General features: G+C 39.0%; 1 protein-coding gene across 1 annotated transcript in view; it reads left to right on the plus strand.

Moving 5' to 3' along the window:
• The window catches only part of KPNA3 (karyopherin alpha 3 (importin alpha 4)), a 58,417-nt gene that overhangs the window by 26,327 nt on the left and 17,985 nt on the right, over window positions 1-14,105 (plus strand). Inside the window, exons 5-8 of the mRNA XM_010583436.1 lie at window positions 11,853-11,942; window positions 12,150-12,179; window positions 12,276-12,328; window positions 12,418-12,513. Of these exons, the coding sequence (XP_010581738.1) occupies window positions 11,853-11,942; window positions 12,150-12,179; window positions 12,276-12,328; window positions 12,418-12,513 (269 nt within the window). The remainder of the gene's footprint in view (window positions 1-11,852; window positions 11,943-12,149; window positions 12,180-12,275; window positions 12,329-12,417; window positions 12,514-14,105) is intronic.

The following is a 14,105-nucleotide window of genomic DNA, read 5'->3' on the forward strand; positions in this document are numbered from 1 at the left end:
ATAGAAGGCACCCATGCTGGAGCAGTTTGTGAAGAACTGCAGCCCGTGGGAAGGACTCACGTTGGAGAAGTTCATGGAGGACTGTCTCCTGTGGGAGGGACCCACTCTGGAGCAGGGGAAGAGTGAGGAGTCCTCCCCCTGAGGAGGAAGGAGTGGCAGAGACAACATGTGATGAATTGACCCCAACCCCCATTCCCTGTCCCCCTGTGCCACTGGGTGAAGGAGGTGGAGAATTTGGGAGTGGAGTTGAGCCCACGAAGAAGGGAGGGTTGGGGGGAAGGTGTTTTAAGACTTGGTTTTATTTCTCATTACCCTACTCTGATTTGATTTGCAATAAATTAATTTTCCCCAAGTCGAGTCTGCCCGTGACAGTAATTGGTGATTGATCTCTCCCTGTCCTTATCTCGGCCCACAAGCCTTTTGCTATATTTTCTCTCTCCTGTCTAGCTGAGGAGGGCAGTGACAGAACGGCTGTATGGTGCTTAGTTGCTGGCTGGGGTTAAACCACAACACCCGCATCATTTGTAACTCTTCCAACAGCCTTTCTAGGCACCTTGAAGACTTGCTGCTGGAGGATGCTTTCACAAGCTGAGCTACTCTTTGGCTATCTGTATATAAAGAGAAGGGGTAAACTTTCATCTGCTTTTGGGTACCTTCAGTATATTTGAGGACTGATACTGGCCCCTTTAGTTTTGTCCTGTTGAGACAAATTCAGATTTTCACCCTTTCCTTGAACATTCTGTTTCCTAGTTTTGAATTGTTGCTGTTCCTCAGATCCAAACTGCCTGTATCTTTCTGGAAATGTGGAAGTCTGGAAGGATGCAGGCCACAGCTGAGGTTTAAATGGGACAGTGAAAAACAATTCTTAACATAGTATTCCTGTTTATTTCGAGTATGTTGTTGACAGGCACTCAGTCTGTGATCCGTTACGTGCTTCGGACACTTCCTACAGTACTACAAAGCAAGGGTAGTTGTTTGTGTTCTCTATCTGCATAGTTAAATAAATGCAGAAGTTTTAAACATGATTGCTTCTTGTCTTTTGAATTGCATCTGCTTTTTCCAGACTTTCTTAATTTGAATTCCCATTCTGCTCCACAGTATGTTTCAAGGCCTCCCCAGCTTGGTATCGCCCATGTTTTCTAATATTTTTGTTAATTACTTGAGGGAAGTGTGTGCTTTGAATGTTCTAGATATAGGCCAAGCTCTTTTGGGTCTCCGATTTGATGCATATCTCCAGTTTGCCAGTCTGAGTGGTGCCTGCTTAGGAGTGCACACCCACCCAATTTCATCTAAATTTTTTTTCATTAGTTGCAAACAGGGAGAAGACAAAAGTCTTGCTAAAATGAAAGTGAATGGGTTGTGAAGGGGTTGTGAATAGAAGTTATGTTGATAGAAATCAGCTTGACTTCGTTTTAAGAAATTTCATCTGCACTTATCACCTGATTGTGTAAGACCTATCAAAACTCTTGTGCCAGTATTTTCCTGGGATCCTTCTGCTCTTCTTAAAAAAAAAAAAAAGAAAAAGATACTTTTTTGGTTTTTCAGGTCTTATAGAAAACCTTCTGTATCTCATTACAAAATAAAAAAAAAATACGTAAGATTCATCCTGAGACTATAAGAATTACTTGAAGAAACCTAATTGGACCCAGATGACTAGGAAAAAAAAAATCTTAGTACTTACATGAACATGATGTGTCATCTAAAAATTCTTTAATGTTTTCATATTTTCCTAATCAAAGAAACTAGCTGAAGATGTCTGACTGTGTTGTGTAGCTTAAGCTGGCTATGGCCTCATGAGTACTGGCAGATGACTGAGGTGTGGAGAAAGCTACTTTTACATACAGTGGCAAGTACTGAGTGAAAAATGAAATTACCCAGTTTTTGCATAAAATGAGATTCAGGTGATTAATTTTGGTATCTGAATTATCAGCAGTTGAAGTTTATGCTGACATGTTAGAGGCCCTCTCTGTTCAGAGCTAGTGTGTTAATTCAGTGTAGAACTTGCTGTATAACTGTGAAATCTACTGGGAAGTCATTCATACCACTTGGGCAGCCTATGCCTGCTAGCAAAGCAATGCTGTGAAAGATGGCTTAGCTACTGCAGCATATCTGCATACAGCTTGCTAAATTGAGACTGCGTACGAGCATTCCGGTGCAATCTTTGGAGAGAGCTTTGCAGTGCAAAGTGAGAATTTGAATTTTGATTTAATTCTCATAATTGGTTTTTGTAACAGGTCACAATTTCAAGGCCATGGTGCCAGAAGCATGGTGGGGAGCAAGTCATACACTTAAGACAAGGGAATGGATTGTTCTGTGTGGAAGGAGTCTTGTATGTGCCAGTAATACATGAGTGAAAATGACGAAGAGGAAGCGTATGAGCTGCTAGTGACTTTTCACTGAAAACTGCACATGCAAAGATCAGTTACACATTTAGAGAAGCCTAAGTGCTGGATGTAGGTCAGGCTGTAAATCAAGAGTGAAGAGCAGCTGCAGAACTCTTAAATGCAGGAAGTTGTGTTCTTCTGGAGTGTTTGCTGAACATCTTCCACTGCAGAGGCCAGAAGAAATCTGCTTTAATAAGAGATTGAGCATGTGTCCGAGTTGTTGGTTTGCAGCAACTGAACTGGTGCTGGTGGCCAACTGGTTTGCTGTGGGAATTCTGTGGTAGATGTGAGGCTGCTTCTGGTACAGAATTGGGACTGAAATGCAAAGGGACATATTTTATTAAGCTCCAGCAGTAGAAGGGATAAGCTGTAATATGTCTTCATCTTTACAGCTAACACTGCTACCATAGCATGAGTATGCGAAATTCAGGAAATATGTGTTGGCATGACCTTAGTAATCCACCAGTGCCTCTTCAAAACAGAGGGGTATCTTCCCTTTCTCCCAGCTATCCAGATGCTGAGTGTACACCTAGCTTTTGAAGAAAACAGGCAAGTTGAGCATATTCTTGATCTGTACAGTTGAAGCACTACATAGTCATGGGTTTGTCTTTTGAATCAACGTGTGTATAAATATTAAATGAATGGATCTGATGAAGTTGCTTACATCTCTGTTTTGTAAGATGGAATAAATAAAAAAAAATTCACAGCTTTGAACAGTAGTAAACAATTTCTGCATGCATTAGTGTGAGGTGTTTATTCCTTTGAGATTACAGACATCAAGGTGCATTTGCAACACATTCTGTGTTTCAGGAATATATTATCTCTGTTCACTATCTTCACACCACAGCTCTTACTCAGAAGGAAACTACTCTTTTCTTTTCCCAATCACTTATTATTTGTTTAGGAGTTGAGCTATCAAAGCTGTCTCTGACATAAAAGGGTAGCAGTCGTCTGGCAGAATCCTGGCTGAGGCGAGGCATGGTTGGCACCATGAGCCAGTCAGATGACACCACTGATGATCAGGTGCCCTTTTCTGATTCCATATTGGCCTTGCAGAACATGTGTTTTACATGTTTTGGGAATGGACCTACTACATTTCTGGAAAGATGGTCTTGGTCTCTGGCTATACCGTTAGTGCAGCAGTAGACCTAAGAGCTTAAAAAGTAGCCATCTCTCTTTCTAGACAGACAAGATAATGATGTCAGTTTTGGTGATGGAGAATATCTCAGGATTTAGAATTTAAACTTCTCAGTATAGTCTCGTGGCAAAGTCTGATTTAGAATGTTTGTCACTTAATTTCAGCATCACAGAAACCTGAAGGGTGCTGTGTTAGCAACAGGGACCCTGGAATTAATTGGTTAACCTAGCTGATTAGTCTTATTCTGAAGGGGAGTGGGGTGGATGAGTAAGGGTTAGGATTCAGTTTAAGGTTCCATATCTAAATGACGCCTGTAACTCCATTGCTGTGAGAGATCCTTTGGTTCTAGGCACTTGGCTTTCTATGAGGAGGAAGCTTGACTTGGGCCGCTTGTGAGCTTTAAGAAAGGTAGTCCTTAGCTGGGTCAATGCTATGGTCATTGAGTTAGATGGCACCCTTCAAAGAAAGCCTTAACACTCCTAACCTTAGCAGGCCTGCTAACTAACTGGAACCCTAAGAACTTCCAGGATCTCTCACAAGGTTTATTTTTTACTTTCTTGGCAAACTCAGCTGCCTCTGAGAGCTCAGCTCATAGACATGAGCTCATGAAAGCCTTAATTGCCAATTAAGTTTGATGCAAGGCAAAGCAATTATTTGCTAAACAAGTGGTGGATTAAGGAGCCAGGGGCATATGTCTTTTTAACCTGTTTCTCTGGCATACTGTACTTGTTGTCCCTACTCTGATCTTTCTTAAATAAGATTGCTGATGTCCACAATAGCTCCTAAATAATGTAGCGAGCCTTGAAGAAAAGAATCTGTCTTCATGTTGCTGGGAGAGCCAGTGTGGGAAAAACCTTTTTCTGATTCTCAGGAGGTCTGAGAATGCAAAAGAAAAAAAAAAAATTCCACATTTTCAGGTTCAGGATAGTAAAACTTGCTTCATTTACCCGTCTTTTCCAGTTCAATGTGAACATATAGCTTTTCATTGACTGTAAAGTACATTTTTCTAGGCATAAATCTACCAACTTCAGAGAAACAGCTACGATCATAGGGAGACTGAAGCACTATTAGTATGTTCTTCTGGAGGCTTCCCTATCTAGTATTAGCAGCACAAATTCTTGGGAAAGAACTTGCATCTAACCTGCCTTGACTGATTTCCCCCCCTGCCAAAAAAAAAAAAAAGACCCTAGGAGGAAAATTATATTCCTAATGTATTCTTCTGGAAACTTAGTTGAAAAGAAATATGAAGAAATTCCTTGGAGGCTTGCTTGAATCCATTTTAGTAAGAACATACTTTTGCCTAACTTAACTAGCCTCAGTCTTTGCAATCTGTGCTTGGGGCTGTTGGGCCACACACTGGTGTATACATATGTGTCTACTTATAGTCAACCTGCTCACCTTCTGAGAAAGATGTGCACTAGCCAAACAGGAACATAGTGACTGCTGTCTGTTGTCACAAAGGTGTGTTAGCAGAACTCAAATGTAGAAAAATTGCCTTTGTCTTCTAACTGCATATCCGTAGCTATGCTCTTTATCTGAAGAACAGTCTTAGAATATGTTTGACTGCCTTTGGATGCAAGGGACCTAGTTCACTAAGCGTGTAGGATATAATTTTTATATCCATGGATTGTAGGATCATCAGATTGACCTGTTCAGCCTGTTTACAGGGTTTTTAAAAATCTTTCTAGGTGTTAATGAGTTCTGAGGCAGTGAGTAGAGCCAGCTAATGGTCCTTTCCCAATCATTAGAGAAGTTGAATCTTTCCCCAGGTTCATATCCAAGAGCTGTTACTAGATATTCACTCAGGCTAGATAGCCCACCTAAGGAAACTTTCATTAAGAGGGTATTCAGTAGAGGTTTTCAGAGCATCCCTGTAACAGGAAGAGGTTGGAGTGGTAGGCATTTTCATTTTCTTCATGATGGACTGTAGCAGGTGCTCTCAGCCTGCAAAACCAAAATTGGAGATTACATGTAACTGAAACCTAGAAGTTCAGCTCAGTCTGTCACAGCAGTGGTAGTTTAAAAGGGATGTCCAGACAACCTGAATCTACCTCCATCACTGGTCTGATCCTTTAGTCTTTCCTAGGATGTCAGAGCAGAGGAAAGAGCTGCTTGTTGTCAGCTGTGAGTATACCTAATGCTGGCTAGCACTCTGGTTCCTAATGTTGAGATGTTCTTGAAGTTCTGCTCTTTGTCCCCAGAGGACTCAAACATAAATGCCTTAACTTTCATGCCAAAATAACTTCTTCCTACTAGCTGCTGAGTTCCTAAACCTTCCCCTGACCTGAATAAGCATTTCATAATGATGTTTGTCACCTGAGGGCAAAGATTTTCGTGTTTATTTCTTTTCCCTGTTGATTGTGAAGCTTCCCAAGGGAATTGAGACTCTTCAAAGAGTTTTCCCATGTGTCAAATGCTGAAAAGCATGTATAAATTTGTATTTAACACCTTTCACAGCTCCATTAGAGTATCCTATTGGCCATGTCCTATAGTACTAAGTGGAATGCAGCATAGAGCTTGATGGACATCCTCTTTGCCTACAAGGATTCTTCTACTGTTAATCATGTTGCCTTTGAAACTCATTTGCATTGATAAGCATTTTTTTTTAATCCTGTGGCCACCTTCCAAGAACATAAACAAGAAGTACTGGGGTCTGCAGGATTTACATATTTACTGTTCATGCAACCTGACATTCCCACTGTCAGTGAAGCACACGATGAGTATCTGTCATCAAAAACTCTTCATATGTTATCACACTGGACAAGGAAGTGCACTCATGGTATCATTACTGTTATTTCTAACCATTTGGCATTTTTACCTGGCATATATGTCCACATACCTTTTGTTCATATGGAAACCTTTGTAGACTGTTGTAGTGTACCAGAATGTCGACATGCTTACAACCAGCAGTCAGCTGCTGTTTATAAACTTTCAGACTTTATTGTACATAGCACGCATAGTTCAGGCAGTGCTTGAGGATCTTTCCCTTTGAAGAAGACCTGCTTAGTTTTGTTGGTGACAAGGTCTTACTCTTCATCAGGGATTCCAGTTTGATGCCTCTCCTTTTCAAAGGGCTCTCTCACCGGCTTTGAACAGGACAGCTGTATCCAGGTATGCTCATTTGTCTCCATTTTCACCACAGGAGCCTGCAGAAGAGGCTGGTGCTATGATTTAGGCAAAAACTTTTGAGTTTGTCACAGTGTGACAAAATGCAAACATTTTAAGGTTATGTCAAGCTGCAAATCATGTTCTTTTACCTTATGCAGGGGAGTGATTGGTCTAACAAATTACTTTATACTGTGGTTTAGCTGTCCAGGAATTGGATGCTTTTGCAAATGGACAGAGCTGTTTCAAATAGCCTTAGAGCCACCTTTTAGGACTGGAGTTTAGGACTGGACTTAGGTTCCATGAACACTTTGACTTCATAAGAAATACTAATAAGAATAGCATTTCCTTAGTAAGAAATTTTTAGTGCTTCTCAATAAGTGCTAGCCTCTTTGCTTCAGGCTGCTGTGGAAGCTCCTCTATATATGTTCTTGACAGTTGTTTTTCAGCCCAACCATCTGCAAACAGCTACAGGAGCATTCTTGCTCACTCTTACTTTCCCTGGCTAAGGTTGTTTTTTCTGGAACCCATTGCGCCATATGACTGACAGCCTGAAGATGTTGCCTGCATTTGCAGAAATTCTAGTGTCAACCTGCTGTCAGTTACGTCCTGTGAAGTTCAGCTTGCTCTCTTAAGGAGGGTAGAATATCTTGGCATTAGAATATACATGCTTACTCATACTTACTTTGATTAACATTAGGAAGCATTCTCTTAGGCATACTCATGTTGACAAAGGAATTGGATAGTTGTGTATGCAGGTATAAAAGGCTGTCTAAGGAGCTATTAACTTGCTTGCTGGAACGAGAGAGAACTAGGCTCTTGGTTAGTTCAGTTATGGTATATATTTTGGCCATCTTTAGCATGCAGCTACAAGTGGAAGGCTTTTCAGTGTTACTCAGTCTTACTATGCTAAGATTTCTAATTAGTCTGATGCCATTTTGCTCGTGTCAAGAGACCCTGTCTCACAATGGAATTTAAACCTAGATTATGTATATTTGATGGGCCAGAATTTGAAATGTTGTTCCTTTGTTACCATCTTCACGATCGGTGGTCTCCCAGTGGGATATCTCCATTCCTGATAGCTGCAGAACAGTTGGTTGGAGCTCCATTTTATTTCACCTCTCAGCATGCTGCTGCCATTAGAAACAGTCCTTCAGTGTCTGTTCATTTAGGGATTCATGGGACTCTTCCAGGTTAATGGAGATTTGTGAGGAGTACTGTTTGGAGATACCCACTGCATCAATGTACATGGACAATTGCTTGAAGGAGAGAGACAAGCTACTGTTCTGTTACTGTTCTTCTGTAATGATGTGTTCATTTACAACCTGCCCTCCTTTCTTCTTTGTCCAAGTCCCTGAAACATTTCTAGGGAATTGGAAGAACTTTAAAAAAAGTTTTGATCGCCAATTCTGTGGCCACAGGCAGAGAGAATTTGTGCATGCCCCTCTAAATCCTATTCAGGGAAATTATTTCAGCTAATGGTACTTGTACAGAAGTGCGCTCACTGTGAATAAACATGAAGTGTGTATTGAATAATGGTTACAGGCAGGTAGTCTTTCTGAAGTTCTTCGGGTGAAGTGGCATGGAATAATTCAGTGCATTGTCCACTGACATGCTCTAGACTTACTGCCTGGTGTGTGTGGAAGGTGATTTTCCAGCGGTTCAGCTGCTGAAGGCCGTGCAGCTCATTCCTGTTGTTCTGTGAAGATGCTGTTCAGTCACTCACAGTGGGTCTCTCACTTTGTTCCAGCTATATTCTCTGTATTGTGTTGGGCGCTTGGACTAGATTTTTAAAGGTCCCTTCCAACCCAAACCATTCTGTGATTCATTACTGTATTCTAGCCTCTGCTGTCCTGGTATTTCAGGATGTTTGAAAGAGGATCTCAAGATACATCTTCATTCTTGCTCTCTGGAGTAACTGGATACCATAGCCCTTATGTTACACTCTAGTAGAGGCACAACCCTGACAAACACTGATCATCCAGAATGATGTAATTGTGTACGTTGGAGACACACACGTCTATACAGGGATATATGTTCAGTACCACAGTTGTTCCAGTGTGACTTTGCTTTTTGCATCCAAAAACTTCTAGATCTTTCAAGCTAGAAAATGCATGATGTGGTTTCAGCTGTTTCTGGTTAATGTCTTTTTGTGAGGAAGAATATTGAGGGTGGAAATAATGTGCATGATGGTTGTGGCCCACATGTATGTGAATATCTAATATTATTTCCATTTTAATAATGTGATCTTTCATTCCGGGTGGATGCCATCTATTTAATGTCAACATAATTAAGACGACTTTGGCCTTATTTAAGTTTCCACTTACAATAGCAGTGAAGTAAATGGCTCTTGCGTACCCTCTGTATTTTGGAGGGATTTCAGTCAAAGCTCTCTGAGGTGCATCCATTCTGTGCCAGCGTAGATGCTTCTGTGGGGAGCAACGTGGAATGGTGGTGTACCAGATTCTCTTTCCAAATATGGGGACAGTTCCTTAAAGTCAGAGGATTCAGTGGTGGGTGAATCTGCTAATACAGTGGTGTGAAACACCTAAATGGGAGAATCTACTGTTTGAGCTCTTAAAAAGTTTTAATTTTTTAGTGACAGAAGAAACCTGAAAATAACAAATGAGATAATGTGACATTTCCTAATTAGAATTTTCTTTTCAGTAAGTTCAATAAAAGAGTTTGTTTGCTAAATTCTTAACTATTCTAGGTATTTCATAATTTTTTTTAATCAAAGGATCAGCAAGAGGCCTGCATATAACAGGCTTTTTTACAGAACTTTAAAAGTAAAGATCACCTGTCTTTATTGCAAGATGTTGCAGAACACATAGTTGAGTGCCACTGATACTGAATCATTTGTTTGAAAAACACGTAGATATCACCAGGTGAATCAGTGTGGGTAACAATTCTTAAATCAAACATATTTTAGAAAAACACTTCAAAGCTCTTTCCCTGAATTTTCTGAGCATGAGATGTAGAAAATCTAGCCACATATTTTAGGAGAAACAGAATTGGAAAACCCTGCCTTGTACTACAGTAGTTTGTTGCTAATGACAAGGAAACTTTACGCTTCTCAGTAGATATTTAATACAAAACGTTTAACTTGCTCCGGCAGACAGTGGTGATGGTTCTGCACTAAGATTCCGATTCCTTCAGTCTGCGCCTTTTCTGAAGACAGGGGATGTCTGCTGGACCAGTGTCTGCCACCCTCATAACTAAACATGTCTCCCTGTACATTTGTGCATGTGTGGACTTGTTCATCACCATGATCTGTGATGATACCTCTGGGTAGGAAGAGGACAGTTGACTGAAGACATCAGGACCTTCCTCCAGCTTCAGTCCCTTCTCCCAGTATTGGCTTGTTTTACCATAACAGCACAGCCGTTCGTCTGAGGCAGGAAGGAACTGCTTCTTTCGCAGGTGGATGTGTGTAGTAGCTGTGCCCTGGGGAGAAAGGTTGACATGATCGTGGAGATGGCCTCTAGAAACTGCGTCCAGTCCCTGCAGCTGCCAAAGTATAGGCTATGGCTTAGACAAATAGTAGGAAAAGGAATTGTACTTGAGCAAAGCCAGACTGGCTGGGGTTGAATGATGTTTGCTCTTTGCTTAAAATGGCAGTGCCAAGTACTTGCTGTGGAAAAGAGAGAAATACGTTATAGGTCTTTATGGTGAATCCATCTGTCAATGTGTACCTGCATGATGCAGTTTGTCTGCATAACAGTATTTTCACAGCATTTAACTGCCTGCTCGTTTCCATCTCCCTTCTTTCCAAAACCACTTGACAACAAAATACCCTTAGTGCTTGTCTGTGTGGATGTGCTCCAAGTGTGCTGCCGTTACTGTACGGCTCTGGAGAGGCTGCCATAGCTAATCTAGGTGATCTTGTGCACTCTTGAAGGATTTAGCTTCTGTACATAGACTTGACAAAAATTAAACTGTGCTAAGTTTGTGGAATGTTGTCTTCTGCATTAAAGGGTTATTTAATTCTGGTGCTTGTTTATTGTTTTAGCATTCTTTTATCTGAAAAAAATCTTTATATTTCTTGGGAGCTTTTCAGACTGAAGCTGGAAAAATTGTTTTAAATTCTTTTAAAAATGTCTAAAATGTAAGCAAGTCCCAGAAATTTTGAGTTGCTGTTTTTTCAAACATATGAGAAAATAAAATACTGGGGACTCCTTCAAAACATGGTTCTGTTTAGAGGCTTTTTCATACATTACAAGCAAGGCATGATATAATACAATCTCTATAGTCGGTACTGTTTGGTTATCAGATAATTGTTTGGATACTGAAAAGCCTGCCTTTCCTTGCTAGAATAATAGGTTTGGTTTAGGTGTTATAGCTGTTTGTTATACCTTTTCAGTGTTTTGCTTCATTAGAGATTGAAATCTTAATGCACTTACTAAACAAAAAAACAAACTACAAAAATGTGCTCAGATATACATGCTGCATTGTCATCTTCAATTGCCCTTTCTATCTTTGATTGTACCTCTAGACATACCAAGCAAAAGATAGACTCTAAAATTTAGAAAAGACTGCTTTGTACTTTTGGAATAATATTTTTAATACATTTTAAGTTTGTAAAAAACCTGCATTTGGATACAGTTACAATTGATTATTTTATTTCTTTCGTTTTAAATTAGGGCTTTAGGTGTTCAAATATTCTAATTAAGCAAGGTAGAAATGTTAAATGGGTACTTTACCACTGAAAAGGTAATTTTTTCTTAGTAATTCCTTAAAGGAGCTAAGGATGGAGGGTGCTTTGCTTTAAGTCAGAAATTAGGCTAACAGCATGAGTGGGAAATATTACAAGTATCAGCGTATATGGAGCATGCTACTTTACACACAAGATGAAAATACATGTAACCAGGGAACTTCGAAGTACATTTAGCTGAAAACTAATCTTACACTGGAAAATAGTTTGTCATATGTGGCTAGCTATTAATGTCGTGCAGATCTATGTGTATTGTAAATCTCTACTAGAAAATTGATCCCCAAACTGTAAGTTTTAATTCATTCAAATGTCATGGATTGTCATAATTCTTTCTGTGATTAGCAAGCTGCTAGTTTCTTACAGCTGAAATATTGCAAATTCTATTCGCAGTTACAAATGCCTTTAAAAAAAAAAACAATCCTATCTAAACTTTTCTTTTGAAAGGGGCCATTATATTGTCACCCTGTACTAATAAGTATTAAGTGTCTTTATTTTTGTCATTTATTTACAGAACAAAAGAGATGAACATCTCTTGAAAAAAAGAAATGTTCCCCAAGAAGAAAGTTTAGAAGATTCTGATGTTGATGCTGACTTCAAAGCAGTAAGTTCCTTGATTCTGGAATTATCTTTAAATCTTTGGTGGTGTCTCAAAACAATGTATTCTGTTTTTACTTTAACACTGGGAGTTATGCAGTTATTTGAAAGCAGAATTATGAACTGATACGCTGTTAAAATTAGTTTGTATTAAATGTTTTAAAAGAATGTAATTTAGCAACAAAATTACTAAAACTTTTTTTTTCTTTTCAAGCAAAATGTAACACTAGAAGCTATACTGCAGGTATGTTACATTTAACTTTTTTTCTATTAGAAGTGCGTGTTCTGTGCGTTTTTATTTTTTACTGGGTTTTTTTTGTGTTTTTTTTTTTTTTTTCAGAACGCCACAAGTGACAACCCAGTGATCCAACTGAGTGCTGTCCAAGCTGCAAGGTAAAAATAAATAAAGGCACAGAAATGTATTTACTACCCATTTTTCATGATGAAAGTTACTTACTTTACTTCTACATTTAATTTCACAGAAAACTCCTATCCAGTGACAGAAATCCACCTATTGATGACTTAATAAAATCAGGAATTTTACCAATTCTGGTAAAATGCCTAGAAAGGGATGATAAGTAAGTATACTTTTAAAAATGTCACCTTTACTGAGAATCTGTATCCAAAGAAAATCTCATTATTTCAGATGAAACTGAAGATTCATAGCACCATACAGTCTGACACAGTGGATCACATTCCATGATGATAAACCATAACTTCTCCAGGAGTATTTATTCTGCCACTGAAATGTAATTTCATTTTTTAGAGCTTGCATGAGCATATCCAACTAATGGAGAAAACCCTACAAAATTTCTCATTGGTTTTGAATATTTCAGACTTTTTTGTTAACTGTTTCTAAGAAACCCATCTCAGACTTACTGTGTGTATTTGTGTGAAGGCAGAGAATAAGCCTGGTTGTGAACAGGGCTCTTCCCTTTGCCAGAATACACTTGTTGTCTTTTTATTAAGGTTATTAGCTTAATTTTCTAGCTTTTTTTGTTCTCACTGCAAGATGGCTCTGTGCTGCTTCCTCATGTGAGCATGTTCTCTGTTATGATCCTTAGTTGGAAAACAAGAGCTTCAGTAAAGGAGGTGGAGAACATTGAGCATATAGTTGCAAGAATTTAATGACATGTAAGAAAAATGCTATATTCCACAATCCGTGAGCCCCTTATTCAGATAGATGGGGATTAACACATTTGAGGTAAATGTTTTAGCCTATCTCTGGCCTCAGGCAGCCATAAATGTATTTACAGTATTTCCATTTTCAAGGTTGTCTCTGCAGCCACGAGGGCTAGAAACTTCAAAAATGCAAATTGGCATTTTGGGTATAATTTGGTGGTTGGAAAAACATCTAGCTTGTTTAACAAAACAGTTGCTTAGAAGGCAGCTGACGATAATGTTCAAATCAGGATAACATTTTAAAATGGGTCATGAATGCCTGTCTGCTCTAGAAGCAGACGGTTCAGTGCTGTGAAAATTCTTTTAATTTTAATTTTCAGTCTAGTTTTTGTATGATTTACCTTTGTAAATGTTTAATAAGCCTTTTGAAATTGAACTCAACATTTTCTTAAGCAGTCTGTTTAATTGTGATAGCTATATAATATTTAGTAGAGGTAAACTCTGCAAAGACTTTGTGTAATGGATTGTTAAAGCTGTTGTCCATGTTGTAACTGGAAGCTTATCACAAGAGGAAGAAAAGAAGTACCAACCTAGAATTAGAATTTTAATGCATTTAATCCTAGAATGTAAAGGTTTATAGATAGCTGCTGACAGGTACTATTTGTATTTACAAATCCTTATTTACACATCTTGGGCCCTCCTATCTAATTCCTTTCCGATCTCACCACCAATAAAACCTTAAAAAGCTTTGGGAACTAATGCACAAAAAAACCTTAAAGGAAGCAGGTCCTATGGCTATATATAAAATATAATTGATGAAGACCCAAAAAAGCATGGAAATGAAAAATAGTCACCTAACAATAAATATTCTCTGCTCCTCCCAAAGCATAACCTTACTGTTATGCTAACCACCATAAGCTGTAAACTCTTTTATAGCTTCTAGAACTCTTAACCTTTAGCATTTGCTTGAACAACAGTTTTCATGCAAACTGTTTTACTAAATTGCTGTTGGCATAGACAGCAGTTGACAGACATCTTGGAGATGTTC

Source organism: Haliaeetus leucocephalus, unplaced genomic scaffold, assembly GCF_000737465.1.
Source record: "Haliaeetus leucocephalus isolate CR32 unplaced genomic scaffold, Haliaeetus_leucocephalus-4.0 Scaffold897, whole genome shotgun sequence".
Lineage (NCBI taxonomy): Eukaryota > Metazoa > Chordata > Aves > Accipitriformes > Accipitridae > Haliaeetus > Haliaeetus leucocephalus.